We start from the raw sequence: 16,329 nt of genomic DNA, 5'->3' as shown, positions 1-16,329 counted from the left end.
ATCAGGCGATGTTATTGGTAACTGGAGATTTACACTCTGTAAGATATGTTTGTACTTGGAAGTCAATATTCTCACTTGCTGGTCCACAGATTTGGAATGCACTACCTGGAGTCATTAGATTGTGTAGTAATATAACATTTTTTTGTAAACTATTGAAGACACATTTATGTGTGCAGGCATGGAGTGAAGGTGTTTGAACTTTTTACTTTGACACAACAAAATATTGCTGAGATTATTTTTGTATGAGTTATCATGGTGAATAATATGTTATATTTTTATTTGTTTTGATTTGAATTTTATTTGATTTACTTTGATTATGTATGTAATATTGTAATCCGCTTAGCTGTAGGCAGAATATAAATTTTAAAATAAATAGATGCTCACCCGAGGTTCCTGAGATGTTCAGTCTGTGTGAAGTAATTGACTGTCTCCTTGCATGGTGCTTCCTGCATATCTCTTGTTCTCTACAAGTTTTCCAGAGATGAGAGGTCCACACGTTTGCTCATCTGTTTAGTATTAGGTTAGCAAGTTGTTTAAGGTTGTTGTGTTTAATCAGAGTTTATCCTTACTGCTTGTCTATGTAAATGCTGAGGAGGTGGACTAGATGCCAAGAGAAATAGGTCTTGGCTCAGTTTTCACTTCTCTAACTCCTTCTGTTGGTTGATGGACACAACGATCCCATAGGTTCTGAAATAGTGGGATGGACTAATGATGGAAAGAAAATTATCAAGTAAGACCTAATTTCTCCTTATTAAACCCCTGCACGTTAGGAAAAAATATATAAACCTAAGTTAGAAACTTTTTGTTGGTTGTTTTGTTTTAAAACTTGGCTGTTGAAACCTTAGTAATTTAACTTTGTTTGTTTCTAGACTGAGGGAGCAAAAGGATATGCTCACTGGGTATGTTCGACATTGCAAGACAAGACCAATAGAAACACAGAATTATACTGCTATAATATTTTGCAAATGAATGCCATTCCTGCAGCTCAGGTTGTTCTGAGCAAGTACACAGGTAAGTCACTATAAACGTATATTGTTTCAAAAGGTCTTTATGAATGCCAAAATTTCAGCTTTGTTTACAGCACATTTTTTCCTTCTTGGTTCACCTTAATATCATATTCCATATCATCAAGCTGATCAATCCATAGACTGGTGGGTTGTGTCCATCTACCAGCAGGTGGAGATAGAGAGCAAACTTTTGCCTCCCTATATGTGGTCATGTGCTGCCGGAAACTCCCCAGTATGTTCTCTATCTCAGCAGGTGGTGGTCACACACAGCAGCAGCTCTGGCTAGGCCTCCAAGCCTAATTTTTAGGTTTTGTTGAGTGCCTGGGGTTGAGGGCTCTTTTGAGCAAGTGCAAACCTGGTGGTGCCAGGTCCCTCCTTTTCTCCCCCCTCCCGCTGGCTCCGTTTAAAAAAAAAAAAAAAAAAAAAAAATTTTAAACGTCTTTAAAGGCGTTTAATTCGACGTTTCTTTAAACGTTCATTGCAGCTACTCACTGGGACACCAGTTCGTTACAGCTCGGAGCGGCAAGCAGGTAATTTTACCTTTTTATAGCGGGCAGGGGGTTCCCCGATTCTTCTCCTCGTGGCATATGGCGTCGGAGGGCGAGGGCGCAAAGGGTCGCTCCCCGGATCGCTGGAGCGCTTCTAGAGGGGATGCGGGGGTTTTACAACCTGATTCGCCCTTGATGGGTGACAGTTTAGTGACCGATGAATGTCCCGGTCGTTCCTCCGGCGTGGCGGTTTTTTCCCGCCATAAACGCCCATCCCCCGCTCCTCGCCTCCGCCATCTTGGCCGGCCACGCGGCTCGGACGGCTTCTTCGTGGGCCGCCCTTGAGGTTGGAGACATTAATGCCATGAACGCCCTTAATTTGGGCGACGGCACAAGCGGCTAAAGTTAAGCGCCGTTCTTCCCGCGCGGCTCCTTCGCGGAGTTTCGCGCCGGACGCCATTTTGGATGCGCAGCATGTCTCTCCCCCGCTATTGCGAGCGCCGGTTGAGAGTGCGTCTAGGGCTGTTGCCCAGGCTGCGGAAGTGCACAGTCTGGGGGGTTTCTCCCCTGAGTTTGTTTTGCTGCTGCATCAGGCTTTCCTCATGCAAAACGCTGCCCCTGCTCCCTCTTCTGATAAAGAGGTTGAGGTTCCCAGAGGTAAACGCCCTCGGGTTGATTTCCAGGCCTTGGAGGACTTTGTCTCCTCCGATGTAGATGAGGGCAGCGTGTCTGAGGTCTCCCAACGGTCCTTTGCGGATTCCTTGGAGGAGATAGATCCCCGCTCGGATGGAGCGGATGACCCCTCTGCAGCGCGGCTTTTTAGCCCAGAGGATTTGCCCAACCTGTTTTTACAGGCCATGGACACTTTGAAGATTTCCTCTCCGGAGGACGTCTCTCCCTCAGCCCCTGTTGGCTCTGCCATTATGCTGGGGACGAAGCGCCCGCCTAGATCCTTCCACGTGCATGATGCCATGCACACCTTAATTGCGGCTCAATGGGATGTCCCGGAAACGAGCCTTAAAGTGGCTAGGGCTATGTCCCGCCTCTATCCTTTGGCTGTGAGTGAACGTGAGGCCTATCTGTGGCCTACCGTGGATTCTTTAATCACTGCGGTGACTAAGAAAACGGCGTTGCCGGTGGAAGGTGGCACGGCCCTAAAGGACGCCCAAGACAGAAGATTGGAGGCGGCCTTAAGGTCGTCCTTTGAGGCAGCTGCTTTAAGTTTGCAGGCCTCAGTTTGCGGCTCCTATGTGGCCAGGGCGTGCCTGACTATGGTGCAGCGGGCTTCCCCCTCGGATCTTTCCTTGAGGGCTGATTGGCCGGCCCTGGAATCGGGCTTAGCCTATTTGGCAGACTTGCTGTATGATGTCTTGAGAGCCTCAGCTAAAGGCATGGCTCAGACAGTCTCTGCACGGCGGTGGCTTTGGCTGAAACATTGGTCTGCTGACCACGCCTCTAAATCCCGCCTGGCTAGATTGCCTTTTAAAGGCAAGCTGCTCTTTGGGGTCGAGCTGGACAAAATCGTGACCGATCTCGGCACGTCTAAGGGCAAGAAATTACCAGAGGTCAGGGCTCGGGCTAGTACTCGTCCCGGTACCTCCAGAGGACGGTTGCTGGAAGCCCGTCGGTACCGCCCGGGCAAGTCGGGTTCCTCTGCCCCCTCTTCCTTCAAGAGGAATTTCTCCCCCAAGCAGCATTCCTTTCGCAGAGACCGCCGTCCCGGAGGTGCTCCCTCCGGTCCTCCCCCAGGGTCTCGTACCCAATGACGGGGCCTTGGTCCACGCCCCAGTGCAGATTGGAGGACGGCTGTCCTCGTTTCTGGGCGAGTGGACCACTATAACTTCAGACGCGTGGGTGCTGGAAGTCATCAGAGACGGCTACAAGCTAGAGTTCTGCCAACCCTTAAGAGACGGGTTTGTACTCTCTCCCTGCAAGTCTCCGGTCAAGCTGTGGCAGTGCAGCAGACCTTGGACAACCTGATCCGCCTGGGTGCGGTCGTTCCGGTGCCAAAAAATCAGATTGGCAAGGGACGTTACTCCATTTACTTTGTGGTTCCAAAGAAAGGAGGTTCTGTCCGGCCTATCCTCGACCTCAAAGGGGTCAATCGGGCCTGGAAAGTGAGGCACTTTCGCATGGAGACTCTCCGCTCTGTTATAGCGGCAGTGAAGGCAGGAGAGTTCTTGGCTTCCTTGGACATCAAGGAAGCGTACCTGCATATTCCCATCTGGCCTCCTCTCCAACGCTTTCTGCGTTTTACAGTCCTGAGACGACACTTCCAGTTCAGAGCCCTCCCTTTCGGGTTGGCTACTGCTCCGCGGACCTTTTCCAAAGTAATGGGGGTCATAGCGGCCTTCCTGCTAAAGGAAGGAGTACAAGTCCATCCTTATCTGGACGACTGGTTGATCCGAGCCCCCTCTTATGCAGAGTGCGGCAAAGCTATGGACCGGGTAGTTGCTCTTGTGAGCTCCCTGGGATGGATCATCAACTGGAAGAAGAGCCAGCTGCGCCCGACTCAGTCCCTGGAGTATCTGGGAGTTCGATTCGACACCCAAGTGGGCAGAGTGTTCCTGCCAGACAATCGGATTGTCAAGCTTCAGGCTCAGGTGGACTAGTTCCTAGTAGCCTCTCCTATTCGGGCTTGGGACTACGTGCAGCTGTTGGGCTCTATGACGGCCACGATGGAAGTAGTGCCCTGGGCCAGGGCTCATATGAGACCACTACAGCTATCTCTGCTGCTGCGCTGGACTCCGATGTCGGAGGATTATGCTGTGCGCCTTCCCGTGGACCCAGCAGTGCGCAAGGCGCTGAGCTGGTGGACGCAGACAGACAAGTTGTCTGCAGGATTGCCTCTGGTGACCCCGGAGTGGATTGTCGTCACGACAGACGCCTCTTTGATGGGCTGGGGAGCCCACTGCTTGGGAAGGACAGCGCAGGGGCTCTAGTCTCCTGCAGAGGCAAGTGGTCTATCAACCTCCTGGAACTCAGAGCCATTCGGTTGGTGTTATTGGAGTTCATCCCGGTACTGGTGTTGTAGCCTGTACGGGTCCTGTCGGACAATGCCACGGCTGTGGCCTATATCAACCGCCAGGGAGGTACCAAGAGCGCCCCTCTAGCCAAGGAGGCTATGAGTCTTTGCCAGTGGGCGGAAGCGAACCTGGAGCAGCTTTCAGCGGCCCACATTGCCGGAGTCATGAATGTCAAGGCGGACTTTCTCAGTCGCCATACCTTGGAGCCCGGAGAGTGGCAACTATCTGCTCAGGCGTTCTTGGACATCACGAAGCGCTGGGGCCAGCCGAGCCTAGATCTGATGGCGTCATCGGCCAATTGCCAAGTGCCGCGCTTTTTCAGCAGAGGACGGGACCCTCGATCCCTGGGAGTAGATGCTCTTCTCCAACAGTGGCCGACACAAGAGCTCCTCTATGTGTTCCCGCCCTGGCCCATGTTGGGCAGGGTGCTAGACCGGGTGGCAAAGCATCCCGGCAGGGTAATCCTGGTGGGTCCGGATTGGCCCAGACGTCCCTGGTATGCGGACTTGATCAGGCTCTCAGTCGACGATCCTCTGCGGCTGTCAGTGGAGCAGGGCCGGTTACATCAGGGTCCCGTGGTGATGGAGGATCCCTCTCCCTTTGGTCTTACGGCCTGGCTATTGAGCGGCAGCGTCTGAGGAAGAAGGGCTTCTCAGACAAGGTCATCGCCACTATGCTGAGAGCGAGGAAACGCTCTACTTCTACTGCTTACGCCAGGGTTTGGCGTATCTTTGCAGCATGGTGTGAAGCAGGCTCACTTTCTCCCTTCACTGCTCCAATTTCTTCAGTGTTGGCGTTCCTGCAAGAAGGTCTGGAGAAAGGCCTGTCGCTCAGTTCCCTTAAAGTCCAGGTAACGGCTCTGGCTTGCTTCAGGGGCCGCCTGAAGGGTGCTTCCCTGGCTTCGCAGCCAGATGTGGTGCGCTTTCTCAAGGGAGTTAATCACCTGCGCCCTCCTCTGCACTCAGTGGTGCCTGCGTGGAATCTCAACCTGGTGCTAAGAGCATTGCAGAAGCCGCCTTTTGAACCCTTGTCGAGGGCATCTCTGAAAGACCTGACGTTGAAAGCAGTCTTTTTGGTGGCTATCACTTCAGCCAGAAGAGTTTCCGAGCTCCAGGCGCTCTCATGTCGAGAGCCTTTTCTGCAGTTCACTGAGGCAGGAGTGACTATTCGCACAGTGCCTTCCTTCCTGCCCAAGATTGTTTCTCGCTTCCATGTGAATCAGCAGCTCTGTCTCCCTTCCTTTCGTAGGGAGGACTACCCAGAGGAGTACTCTGCTCTTAAGTATCTGGATGTGAGACGAGTCATCTTCAGATACTTGGAAGTGACCAATGATTTCCGGAAATCGGATCATCTGTTTGTCCTGTTTGCAGGTCCTCGTAAGGGTCTGCAGGCTGCTAAGCCTACAGTGGCAAGATGGGTCAAGGAAGCCATTGCAGCGGCTTATGTGGCCGCGGGGAAGGTGCCGCCTATCCAGCTGAAGGCTCACTCCACGAGAGCTCAGGCGGCCTCGATGGCAGAGGCCGGATCCGTCTCCTTGGAAGAGATATGCAAGGCGGCAACTTGGGCTTCGGCTCATACATTCTCCAAGCATTACCGTTTGACTGTGGCTGAACGGGCGGAGGCCCGGTTTGGAGCTTCAGTGTTGAGGTCAGGGATTTCAATGTCCCGCCCTGGGTGAGTACTGCTTCGGTACATCCCACCAGTCTATGGATTGATCAGCTTGATGATATGGAAGGTAAAATTATGTATAATCATACCTGATAATTTTCTTTCCATTAATCATAGCTGATCAATCCATAGCCCCTCCCAGATATCTGTTCTGTTTTTATTCTGGTTGCATTTCAGGTTCAAGTTTAGTCTTCAGTTATTTCAGAAAGACTTCGTGTTCAAGTTCTTTCACTTGGATTCTTCAAGAGTTGAGACGAGTTTGTGTTACAGTGAGCTGCTGCATTCCTCTCCCCTCCGTTTTACGGGGCTGGATTGAGACATAAATTCTGCCGGCACTCCCTCCCGCTTCGTGCGGCTGTAGGGCAGCTTTGTACCCCTCCCGCTTCGGCGGTGTTAGGGTCAGTCAGCTCCTCCCGCGGTTGCGGTTGCAGGATAAGCCAGATCCCCCCGCATCGGCGGGTGTGGTGTCCCTCCCCCGCTCCGCGGGGATGAGCTGGACGGATTCCCCTCCCCCACTTGTGTGGGGATGAGCTGGGTTAATTCCCCTCCCCCGTTTCGGCGGTGGTGAGCTGGGCAGAGTGTCCCTTCGTGGGTGTAATTCTCTAAGTGCTGAGTCCTGCGGATGGAGCTTTGATATCGACATACTGAGGAGTTTCCGGCAGCACATGACCACATATAGGGAGGCAAAAGTTTGCTCTCTATCTCCACCTGCTGGTAGATGGACACAACCCACCAGTCTATGGATTGATCAGCTATGATTAATGGAAAGAAAATTATCAGGTATGATTATACATAATTTTACCGTATAGTAGGTGATGGCAGATAAAGACCTGCACAGTCCATCCAGTCTGCCCAGTAAGATAAACTCATAGCGTGTGTTTCAATATAACATATATGTATTATTGATCTTGATCTGTCCTTGCCATTTTCAGGGCACAGACTGTAGAAGTCTGCCCAGCATTGGACATACTCCCCAACTACTGCAGTTGCTGTCGAAGCCCACTTCAGCTCATCCAGATTTCTAGCCATAATTGGGGCACAGACCGTAAAGGTCTACTAAGCACTGGCCTTATTTCCCAATTACTGGAGTTACTGTCTAAGCAGTTTTAAATTTTATTTTGCTTCCACTCCTTTTTCATATAGGAATCCTTTGTGTTTATCCCATGCATTTTAAAATTCTGTTACTCTTTTGATGTCTACCACCTCCTATGGGAGGGCATTCCAGACTTAATGTGCATGTTTTTTGTTGTTGTTGTTTTTTACTATCCTAATTATTGTATTTTATTCACTTGGCTGTCATATCTGTAAAACATTAGGTCGTAGCATTCCCTAGTCTTATTTTGGGGGGGGGGGGGGGGGGAGGTGAGGAACAATTCAATAACTCTATGCCTGTATATAGGTGACCAGAGGGTGTCTGGCACATGTTCTATAAAGGAAAATAAGTGCCTGCTTTCCTTTATAGGATACTAGCATAACTCGGTAGGTGTTTGCACTTAGGCACAAGCAGTTAGGCCAACCACAGAGCTGGTGCAAGTGTGTGCACCTCTGTCCATTAGAACAAGAATACTGGGTCAGACCAATGCTCCATCTTGCCCAGTATCCTGCTACCGTCAGTGGCCAATCTAGGTCACTAGTACCTGACAGAATCCCAACCAGTAGAAAGATTGCTTGCTACCAGTCCCATGTGCCATAATGTAACTTCATGGAATGTTTCCTAGGCTTTTTATTCTTTGGGGAAGAGTAAACAATCGATTTATGTTTACTTGTTCTACTCTACTCAGGATTTTGTAGACCTCTGCCATCTGATCTCCAGGTTGAAGAGCCCCAACCTCTTAAAGCCTTTCCTCATATGAGAGGAGTTCAATCCCCTTAATCATTTTTGGTCGCCCTTCTTGGAATCTTTTCTAATTCCGCTATATTGTTTTTTGAGATACAGTGACCAGAATTGCACACACTACTAGTGGTGAGGTCGCACCATGGAGCGATACAGAGGTATTATAATATTCTTTATCTTATTTTCCATCCTTTTTCTAATAATTCCTAGTATTGTTTGCTTTTTTTTTGGCTGCCACCACCACACACTGAGCAAAGGATTTCAATGTATTGTCCACAATGACACGTAGATCTTTTTCTTGGGTGGTGACTGCTAAAGTGGAACCTAGCATCACTTTGCACTTGTCCACATTATATTTCATCTGCCATTTGGATGCCCAGACTTCCAATTTTCTAAAGTCTTCCTGCAATTTCTCACAGTCCACATGCACTTTAACAACTTTGAATAGTTTTGTGTCATCTGCAAAGTTAATCACCTCACTCATTCCCATTTCCAGATCATTTATAAATGTTAAATAGCACAGATCCCTGGGACACTCCACTATTCACCCTCCTCCACTGGGAGAATTGGCCATTTAACCTTACCCTTTGTTTTCTATTAACCCTAGTCTACAACAGAACATTGCCTCCTATTCATAAGAACATAAGAGTAGCCACACTGGGTCAGACCAATGGTCCATCTAGCCCAATATCCTGTTTTCCAAACATTGGCCAAGCCAGGCCACAAGTACCTGACAGAAACCCAAATTGTGGCAACACTCCATACTACAAATCCCAGAGCAAACAGTTGCTTCCCATGTCTGTCTCAATAGCAGACTATGGACTTTTCCTCCAGGAATTTGCCCAGCCCTTTTTTAAACCCAGATACAATAACCGCATTTACCACATCCTCCGGCAAAGAGTTCCAGAGTTTAACTATTCGTTGAGTGAAAAAATATTTCTTATTGTTTTAAAAGCATTTCCATGTAACTTCCTTGAGTGTCTCCCAGTCTTTGTACTTTTGGAACGAGTGAAAAATCAATTTACTTCTACTCGTTGTACACCACTCAGGATTTTGTAGACCTCAATCATATCTCCCCTCATCCATCTTCAAAGCTGAAGAGCCCAAACCTCTTTAGCCTTTCCTCATACGAGAGGAGTTCCATCCCCTTTATCATTTTGGTTGCTCTTCTTTGAACCTTTTCTAATTCCACTATATCTTTTTTGAGATACGGCGACCAGAACTGAACGTAATACTCAAGGTGCAGACGCACCATGGAGTGAAACAAAGGCGTTATAGTATTTTTGGTCTTATTCACCATACCTTTCCTAATAATTCTTAGCATCCTGTTTGATTTTTTGGCCGCCACCGTACACAGATCTTTTTCTTGAGTGCTGACTCCCAAGGTAACTGTGATTCGGATTCTTCTTTCCAGTGTGCATCTCCTTGCATTTGTCAACATTAAATTTCATCTGCCTTTTGGATGCCCAGTCTTCCAATTTCCTTAGGTCTTCCTGCAATATTTCCCAGTCTGTATGTATTTTAACAACCTTGAATAGTTTTGTATCATCTGCATATCATCTGCAAATTTGATCACCTCACTCTCCGATTTCCATATCATTTATAAATATGTTAAATAGCACTAGTCCCAGTACAGATCCCTGTTGCACTCCACTGTTCACCCTCCTCCACTGAGAGAAATGACCAATTAACCCTACCCTCTGTTTTCTGTCCAGTTCCTAATCCACACCAGAACCTTTCCTCCTATCCCATGACTCTTTAATTTTCTCAGGAGTCTCGCATGCGGAACTTTATCAAAAGCTTTCTGAAAATCTAGATACACTACATCAGCCGGCTCACCTTTATCCACATGTTTGTTCACGCCATCATAGAAATGAAGCAAATTGGTGAGGCAAGACTTCCCTCGGCTGACTCTGTCCCAATAAACCATGTTTGTCTACGTGTTCTGTAATTTTATTCTTTATAATAATTTCTACTATTCCATGGCTTTTCAATTTTCTCAGGAACCTCTGATGAGGGAATTTCTCAAAATTTTTCTGAAATGAAAGAAATGAAGCAAGTTGGTGAGGCAAGATTTTCCTTGGCTGAATCCTTGTTGAATCTGCCCCATTAAACCATGTTTATCTATGTGTTTGATAATTTTATTCTTAATACTAGTTTCCCCTATTTTGCCTGGCACTGATGTCAGGCTTACCAGTCTGTAATTTCCTGGATTATTCCTGGAACCCTTTTTAAAAATCGGTGTAACATTAGCCACCCTCCAGTCTTCAGGTACTACAGATGATTTTAATGACAGGGATGTGCGTATAACTTATAGTAGAAGTTATGTGTGCAATTTTGCACCATGCCTAGCCTCTGCCCTTGTGTATGTGCATCTGCAAGCTATGTACTATTGGAGAAACGTGCATAGTTTTGCAATAGCACTTAGGAACATATCCAATATTGCATTCAATTCTGGTCGCCGTATCTCAAAAAAGATATAGCAGAAGTAGAAAAGGTTCTCAAAGAAGAGTGACCAAAAATGATAAAGGGAATGGAACTCCTCATATGAAGAAAGCCTAAAGAGGTTAGAGCTCTTCAGCTTGGAACATTGATGGCCGAGGAGGGTTATGATTGAAGTCTATAAAATCCTGAGTGGTGTAGAATGGGTAAAAGTGAATCAATTTTTCACTCTTTCAGAAAGGCCAGGGAACACTCAAAATGAAATTACACTGAAATATTTTTCAAACAAATAGTAGGAAATATTTTGTCACTGAACGAATAGTTAAGCTCTGAAACTCATTGCCAGAGGATGTAGTAACAACAGTTAGCGTATCTGGGTTTAAAAAAGGTTTGGACAAGTTCCTGGAGGAAAAGTCCGTAGTCTGCTATTGAAAGAGACATGGAGAAGCCACTGTTTGCCCTGGGATTGATGGTATGGAATGCTACTAATTGGGGGCCTTTTTACTAAGGTGTGGGAGGCCTAATGCATGCCAAATCGGCACTAGTGCATGCGCCCGGCAGTAATCCTGCGGTAGAAAATAATTTTCTATTTTCTACTGCGGAGGGCATTCCCGGCGGTAATCAGCAGTTGCTGCATGGTTACCCTGTGGGTAGCACATGAGCCTTTACCTCTAGGTCAGTGGGAGTTAGTAAGGGCTCAGGCCGTAAATAGGTGCATGTTAGTTTTAATTTATTATACCCCCATTTCCCAGCCCATTGAAAAAAGCCCTTTGGCCCAGCGCGTACCTAAAACACACACCCACACTACTGCAGGCCAGTTTTTACCACGGCTTAGTAAAAGGACCCCTCAGTTTCTGCTAGGTACTTGTGACCTGAATTTTCCAGTGTTGGAAGCATGATACTGAGTTAGATGGACCACTGGTCTGATCCAGTATGGCTATTGATATGTTTTTGTGTGCACATATGCACACATATATGCTAGTATTCTAACATTTTATTTGTACATCTGGTGTGTAAATATTAGCGCTTACATTCTAGAATTACCCCCATCGGAGACAATTCTATAAAGGGGGAGTGCTTATTTCATAATGGCATCTAGATTATATTCTAGAATAATATCGTAAACCTGCATTGGTGCACCCAAATGTAGGCGTGCCTACTTATGCCAGGTCTGTAGTTGACATAAATGGGCGTGCTAAATGTGACAAGAAGCACACGCATCTTACAGGATCCTATGTATTATGTGCATCCATGCTTCATCTACATATACGACCTCTTACAGTTATGTGCTATGCCACTTACGTGTGCCCTTATAGAATAGCATTTAGGTGCTTAAGCTCACAAGTGACACTTTTTTGTTGCATTTATGCACAAAGCACGCTTAATCACAAGCATTCAGTCATAGAATTACCCTACTAATGCCCTTATTTCTTTTGGCAAGTTAGCTAAAGCAGTACTGGAGCACAAAAGTACAGAGCTGGGCATTTAGTGTGCAAAGGTTTGAAAGGAGTATAGGATGGAGGATAGCAGCTAGCAGTCATAAAGTACCATTGATGCACATTAATAGGGAGCGGGAGCATATCTGATAATCTCAAAAACTGTAAACAGTACAACAAGTCTTTGACCAAAAGTATGAGGGTGCATAGGAAGAATTAAGATTCATACTCCATGCACACCTCCTACAGGTGGTGATAGATGTGATTATACCTCTGTTCAAATCATTAAAATCTTATCTGGAATTTAGCCCCATTTTCGAGGTTGCCAACCCTGTGAGATGAAACTTAATCCTATAAGGACTTCATAGAAGGGAGACTATGATAGAAATGCTCAAATAACTCAAGTATGTAAATAATGCCCAAGGGATGAGCATTTTTGGATATGAACTTGTATAACGGACTGGTTGTATTATTTCTTCTGTCACCATACCACAAGCACTGGCACGTCGAAGTGCATTGCAGCTGTGCTTTTGATCATGTTGGCAGTCAATGCCTGATAGGTTCAAGCAGTTGAGAATGGATTGGCAGAGATAGTCATCATTTCTTTCATCACACATACTACCCATTGTCATTTTGTTTAAACTCTTTATGAGCATTCAAATAACATGTCAAGAAAAAACTAATTAAATGGAAACAAAGTACAGCTTGTAATAGAATAACAAACAAAACAGAATATATAGTTATTCCACAGGGTAGTTCTGTTCCCTCCTTCCCAATACTCCAGGCTCCAAACTAGTACTACCCCTGCAGGGAAGGGACTTTGATTGCTGCAACATTTGTGTTTTTTCTTTTCCCTTTTCTCTTCCTCATAATAGACAAGGATTGCTCAGAGCTCTAAAGCCTTCATTCATCTTCTGGCCGAAGTCTTACTTCAGTTTTTTCACAAGAAACTCAGGCCTGACGTTGGAAGCCAAGTATCTGAATATCAGCAGCCGCTATCTGTGAATATTCAGTGATTGCTGAATATCCTTTCAGATGGCATTATCAGATATGCCAGGGTGGAGCGAGGGAGTGAGGTGGAACAGCAGTCCTAACCATCTGGATAGTGAACTGTAATCCAATCTGGATTTTTAGCAAAGCATGGCATAAGCTCTACGGAGCTCCTCTGTTTCACTCACAATACTCCTTCAGAAGATGCCAGCTTACAGGCTAGCCACACCACATTTAAATCTTCAGAGCATGAGTGCTTTGAAGATTTAAATGTGGTGGCGCTAGCCTGTAAGCCTCCAGCTCCTGAAGAAGTGTTGGAGTGAAACGGAGGAGTTCCATAGATCTTTTGCCATGCTTTGCTAAAGCTCCAGATTGGATTACAATTGTAGTTTTATATTAACACATGTGTGTTTCAAAATTAGATCCAATTCACACCCCTTTGTTCTAAAACTATACACTCAGTGAATCTCTCATGCACACTTGCAGCCACTGCGTGTCTGCACATATACTTTTAATGAGAGAAAAAACCTCATAATACTGTGGCCCCACTTGGTTACCTTTAACCAAAAAAATGCTGTTGGCTCACAGTGAAAAAGTAATCATGGGTGAAAAAACCTCTTATTTATCTCATCTATCGATGTAGTGTAATAATCCAAAACCACTTATCTTTATGTGATCTGTATTGTGTCAGTGCTTCGCTGCTCCGTAGATACTCTTTAAGAGTGAGGTCCCGACGGACCCGTTTTGCTGCTGCTTTTTCAAGGGTCCTCACCATCTGACCTTGGGAGCTGGAAAAACAAAAAACAGTGATCTGTGATGTGATAAGATTTGTTCCATCAGTTTCTGTTAGCAGGCCAACTGTTAAACAGTTTGCTCTTGTCTTAGAACTTGATGTGTAAGCCCATTTTTTTGGTCCATTAATTTATTAACATTGAATACAGTTTACAGTCTTATTATAGTGCTTTTATGTTTTACATCATGGTGCTCAGTATTCTTGATTTTTGTAAGTGTGAACAACTGTTCCTTTTACCTTGGGTGTTTTTTGATCTTCCAGAAAGAATCCAGGATGATGTATCTGCTTTTACAATGCTGGGCTTTTTAAATGAACACCTGAAATTGAAAAAACAGGCAACACAGGCATATCAAAGGTAATTCATATACCTATTTAATAAAAGCATTCAAATGTTTTTTATTTTCTCTTTTAACTTCTTAATGCATTTAGGTTGTGCACTTGGGATGAGTGCAGTACTTATAGTTGAGATTCTGTTAGAATTTTAGTAAGCTCTTGGTTTGCCCCTGGTTCTAAAGAGAAGCAAAGGCTACATATTTCTGTCTTTCCTTACTGTTGACTAGTTTGTTTTCATTGTTACTCGAATTTATTGCATTAATGGATTTCTAAAGCAAGGAAAAGTTGTAAGTCTGTGTCTTTCATTCTGTACTGTTGTATGGTATGAGACTAAATAGAGACAAAATGACATTTGTTTATGTCTGTTTTAAACACTCTTTTTCTAGTACAGCATTTGTATTAGGTTTTCTTTGAGGACAAGCATTATATTCTCACTTGTGGGTGACGTCATCCACGGAGCCCGGTATGGATGCTGCCCAGCATTCTGTAGCTTCTAGAAGCGTTTGGCATGCACAAATGCCTGCCCACCTGACTTGCACGGGACCACAGTTTTGTCTTTACTGTGGAGCAGTGAAAATGTCTCTCCAGTAATTGTCACGTGGTTTTTGCCTTTGAAGTTTTGCTTTGCCTTCCTACCTCTTCTTTTTGTAGTGTGAGTAACACAGAAACCCCTTTTTTTTCCTTCATAGTAATTTTTTTTTTGACTTGTGTTTGCCAGCCCTTTTAAGTTTTCTTTATTTTCCGTGGCTCACAGCCTCATTAGGTCTGAGCTCCTTGTTCGGTTTTAAAACAGAATGTTTTTCACAATTTGAGCCATTTGGTTTCGCAGTAGCTATGTTCCCCATGATATCTCTGAAAACTTTCACTGGGTTCAAGCATGCACAGACCGCTAGGACCATGTCTGTGACTGACCCACATGACATGACATGTACCTAACTTGTCTGGGCCTTGACCATAAGTCCTCTCACTGTTTTTTTTTTTTTTGTGCTCAAATGCAGAAGAGGACCCAAAAAAGTCATGAGGCCCTTTGTGAGACTTTTTGCCATGCAGAAGTCTGGTCCATTGACATTGCTATCAAAGATATTGGTTCCCAAGGCTTTAGGAGCTGCAGCAGGCACTGGAAGCGCATCAACATTGAGCAGTTCTCTCTCTGCTTCAACGTCGGGCACCGGTATCAGGCCAAGCATCATTGGACCCCACACAGAGGACTCTCAAGGATTTTGCATCGTCTTTGTCAGCACAAAAGGACCCCGATGCTGGACATCAAGTGAAGCTGGAGAAGCACCAACATCAGTCCTTCTCAATGCATGAAGTGAGGAGCTCAAGGGCATCAGCATTGCCTGTAACCGAGAAGTATTGGCACTGTGAAGACTGCCAATGTACCATTCTCCCTGAAGCTGGGACCCCACCTGTGATTTGATGATCTTCACAGGCTGTGTCCACAACAGCACCATCACTTTCTTTACCAATGCCCATCTTTGAGAAGTGACTCTAGGTCATATTACAGGAGGAGCTGGCGCGCATCCTGGATTAGCGTGACACTGATTGCATCAAGGGTGCTGGTGATAACTGTACCTCTATTCCAGCCTATTCTGGAGACCCACATTCTGCTTGTCAGCCATTCATTGATGCTGGTGCTTTACTGGCACCAACTGTAGTGCTCCTTTCCAGCCCATCAGGAGAGGAAGTTACCCTGGAGTCCAGGAGAGGATGTATGCCTCAGTGCTTTTATCCAGACCCTGGCTGTGCATCCAGGGGGCCAAGGCAGGCACAAACTCGGACATTCCATAAGGAGTATTTTGCTGAGTCTGAATCGGGGATAGCTCCTGGGTATTTGAAGTAGAGCCAGAGGACCTTTCAGAGGAGAGATCCATTGGCCTGCCTTCAGACCCCTCCCCACCACAGGAAAAGAGGCAATCTCCCCCAGAGGATCTCTTTTTCATAATTTTTCTGAGAGAACTTGCGGAGGCCATTCCATTTAAGAAGGAGGTTGAGGACAAGGCCAGGGCTGAGATGCTTGACATCCTTGATTTTGGCTCCTCTCCTAAGGAAACTGTGATGGTGCACATTTGTAACACCCTTATGTGACAAAACAGTGGGTTTTAAGCCTGTAAACTGCATTATTTCTTGAAGTGTATTTCTCTAGTTTGGCCAGCAGGTGATGCATGTTTAAAGCTGTTACAGAGAAATGACTGTTTTTCTTTAGTTTAACACAGATAGGAAGTAAGATACAGTATACTTTTGAAAACTTGTTGTTCTGCGCTCTGATTGGCCTAGGAGCTCGAATTCATCTAGGATGTACTGGCTTTTTT

The 16,329-nt window shown here is 45.9% G+C and overlaps 1 protein-coding gene across 3 annotated transcripts in view; it reads left to right on the top strand.

The window, feature by feature from the left end:
• The window catches only part of TTC37 (tetratricopeptide repeat domain 37), a 234,110-nt gene that overhangs the window by 123,053 nt on the left and 94,728 nt on the right, over nucleotides 1–16,329 (top strand). For all 3 annotated transcript variants that reach the window (XM_030193398.1, XM_030193400.1, XM_030193399.1), the window contains exons 26-27: nucleotides 870–1,011; nucleotides 13,946–14,039. In XM_030193398.1, the coding sequence (XP_030049258.1) occupies nucleotides 870–1,011; nucleotides 13,946–14,039 (236 nt within the window). The remainder of the gene's footprint in view (nucleotides 1–869; nucleotides 1,012–13,945; nucleotides 14,040–16,329) is intronic.

The sequence above is a fragment of the Microcaecilia unicolor genome, chromosome 2, assembly GCF_901765095.1.
Source record: "Microcaecilia unicolor chromosome 2, aMicUni1.1, whole genome shotgun sequence".
Taxonomy (NCBI): Eukaryota; Metazoa; Chordata; class Amphibia; order Gymnophiona; family Siphonopidae; genus Microcaecilia; species Microcaecilia unicolor.
Note: the sequence above shows the minus strand (reverse complement) of the source record. Positions and strands in the feature narration are given on the sequence as shown.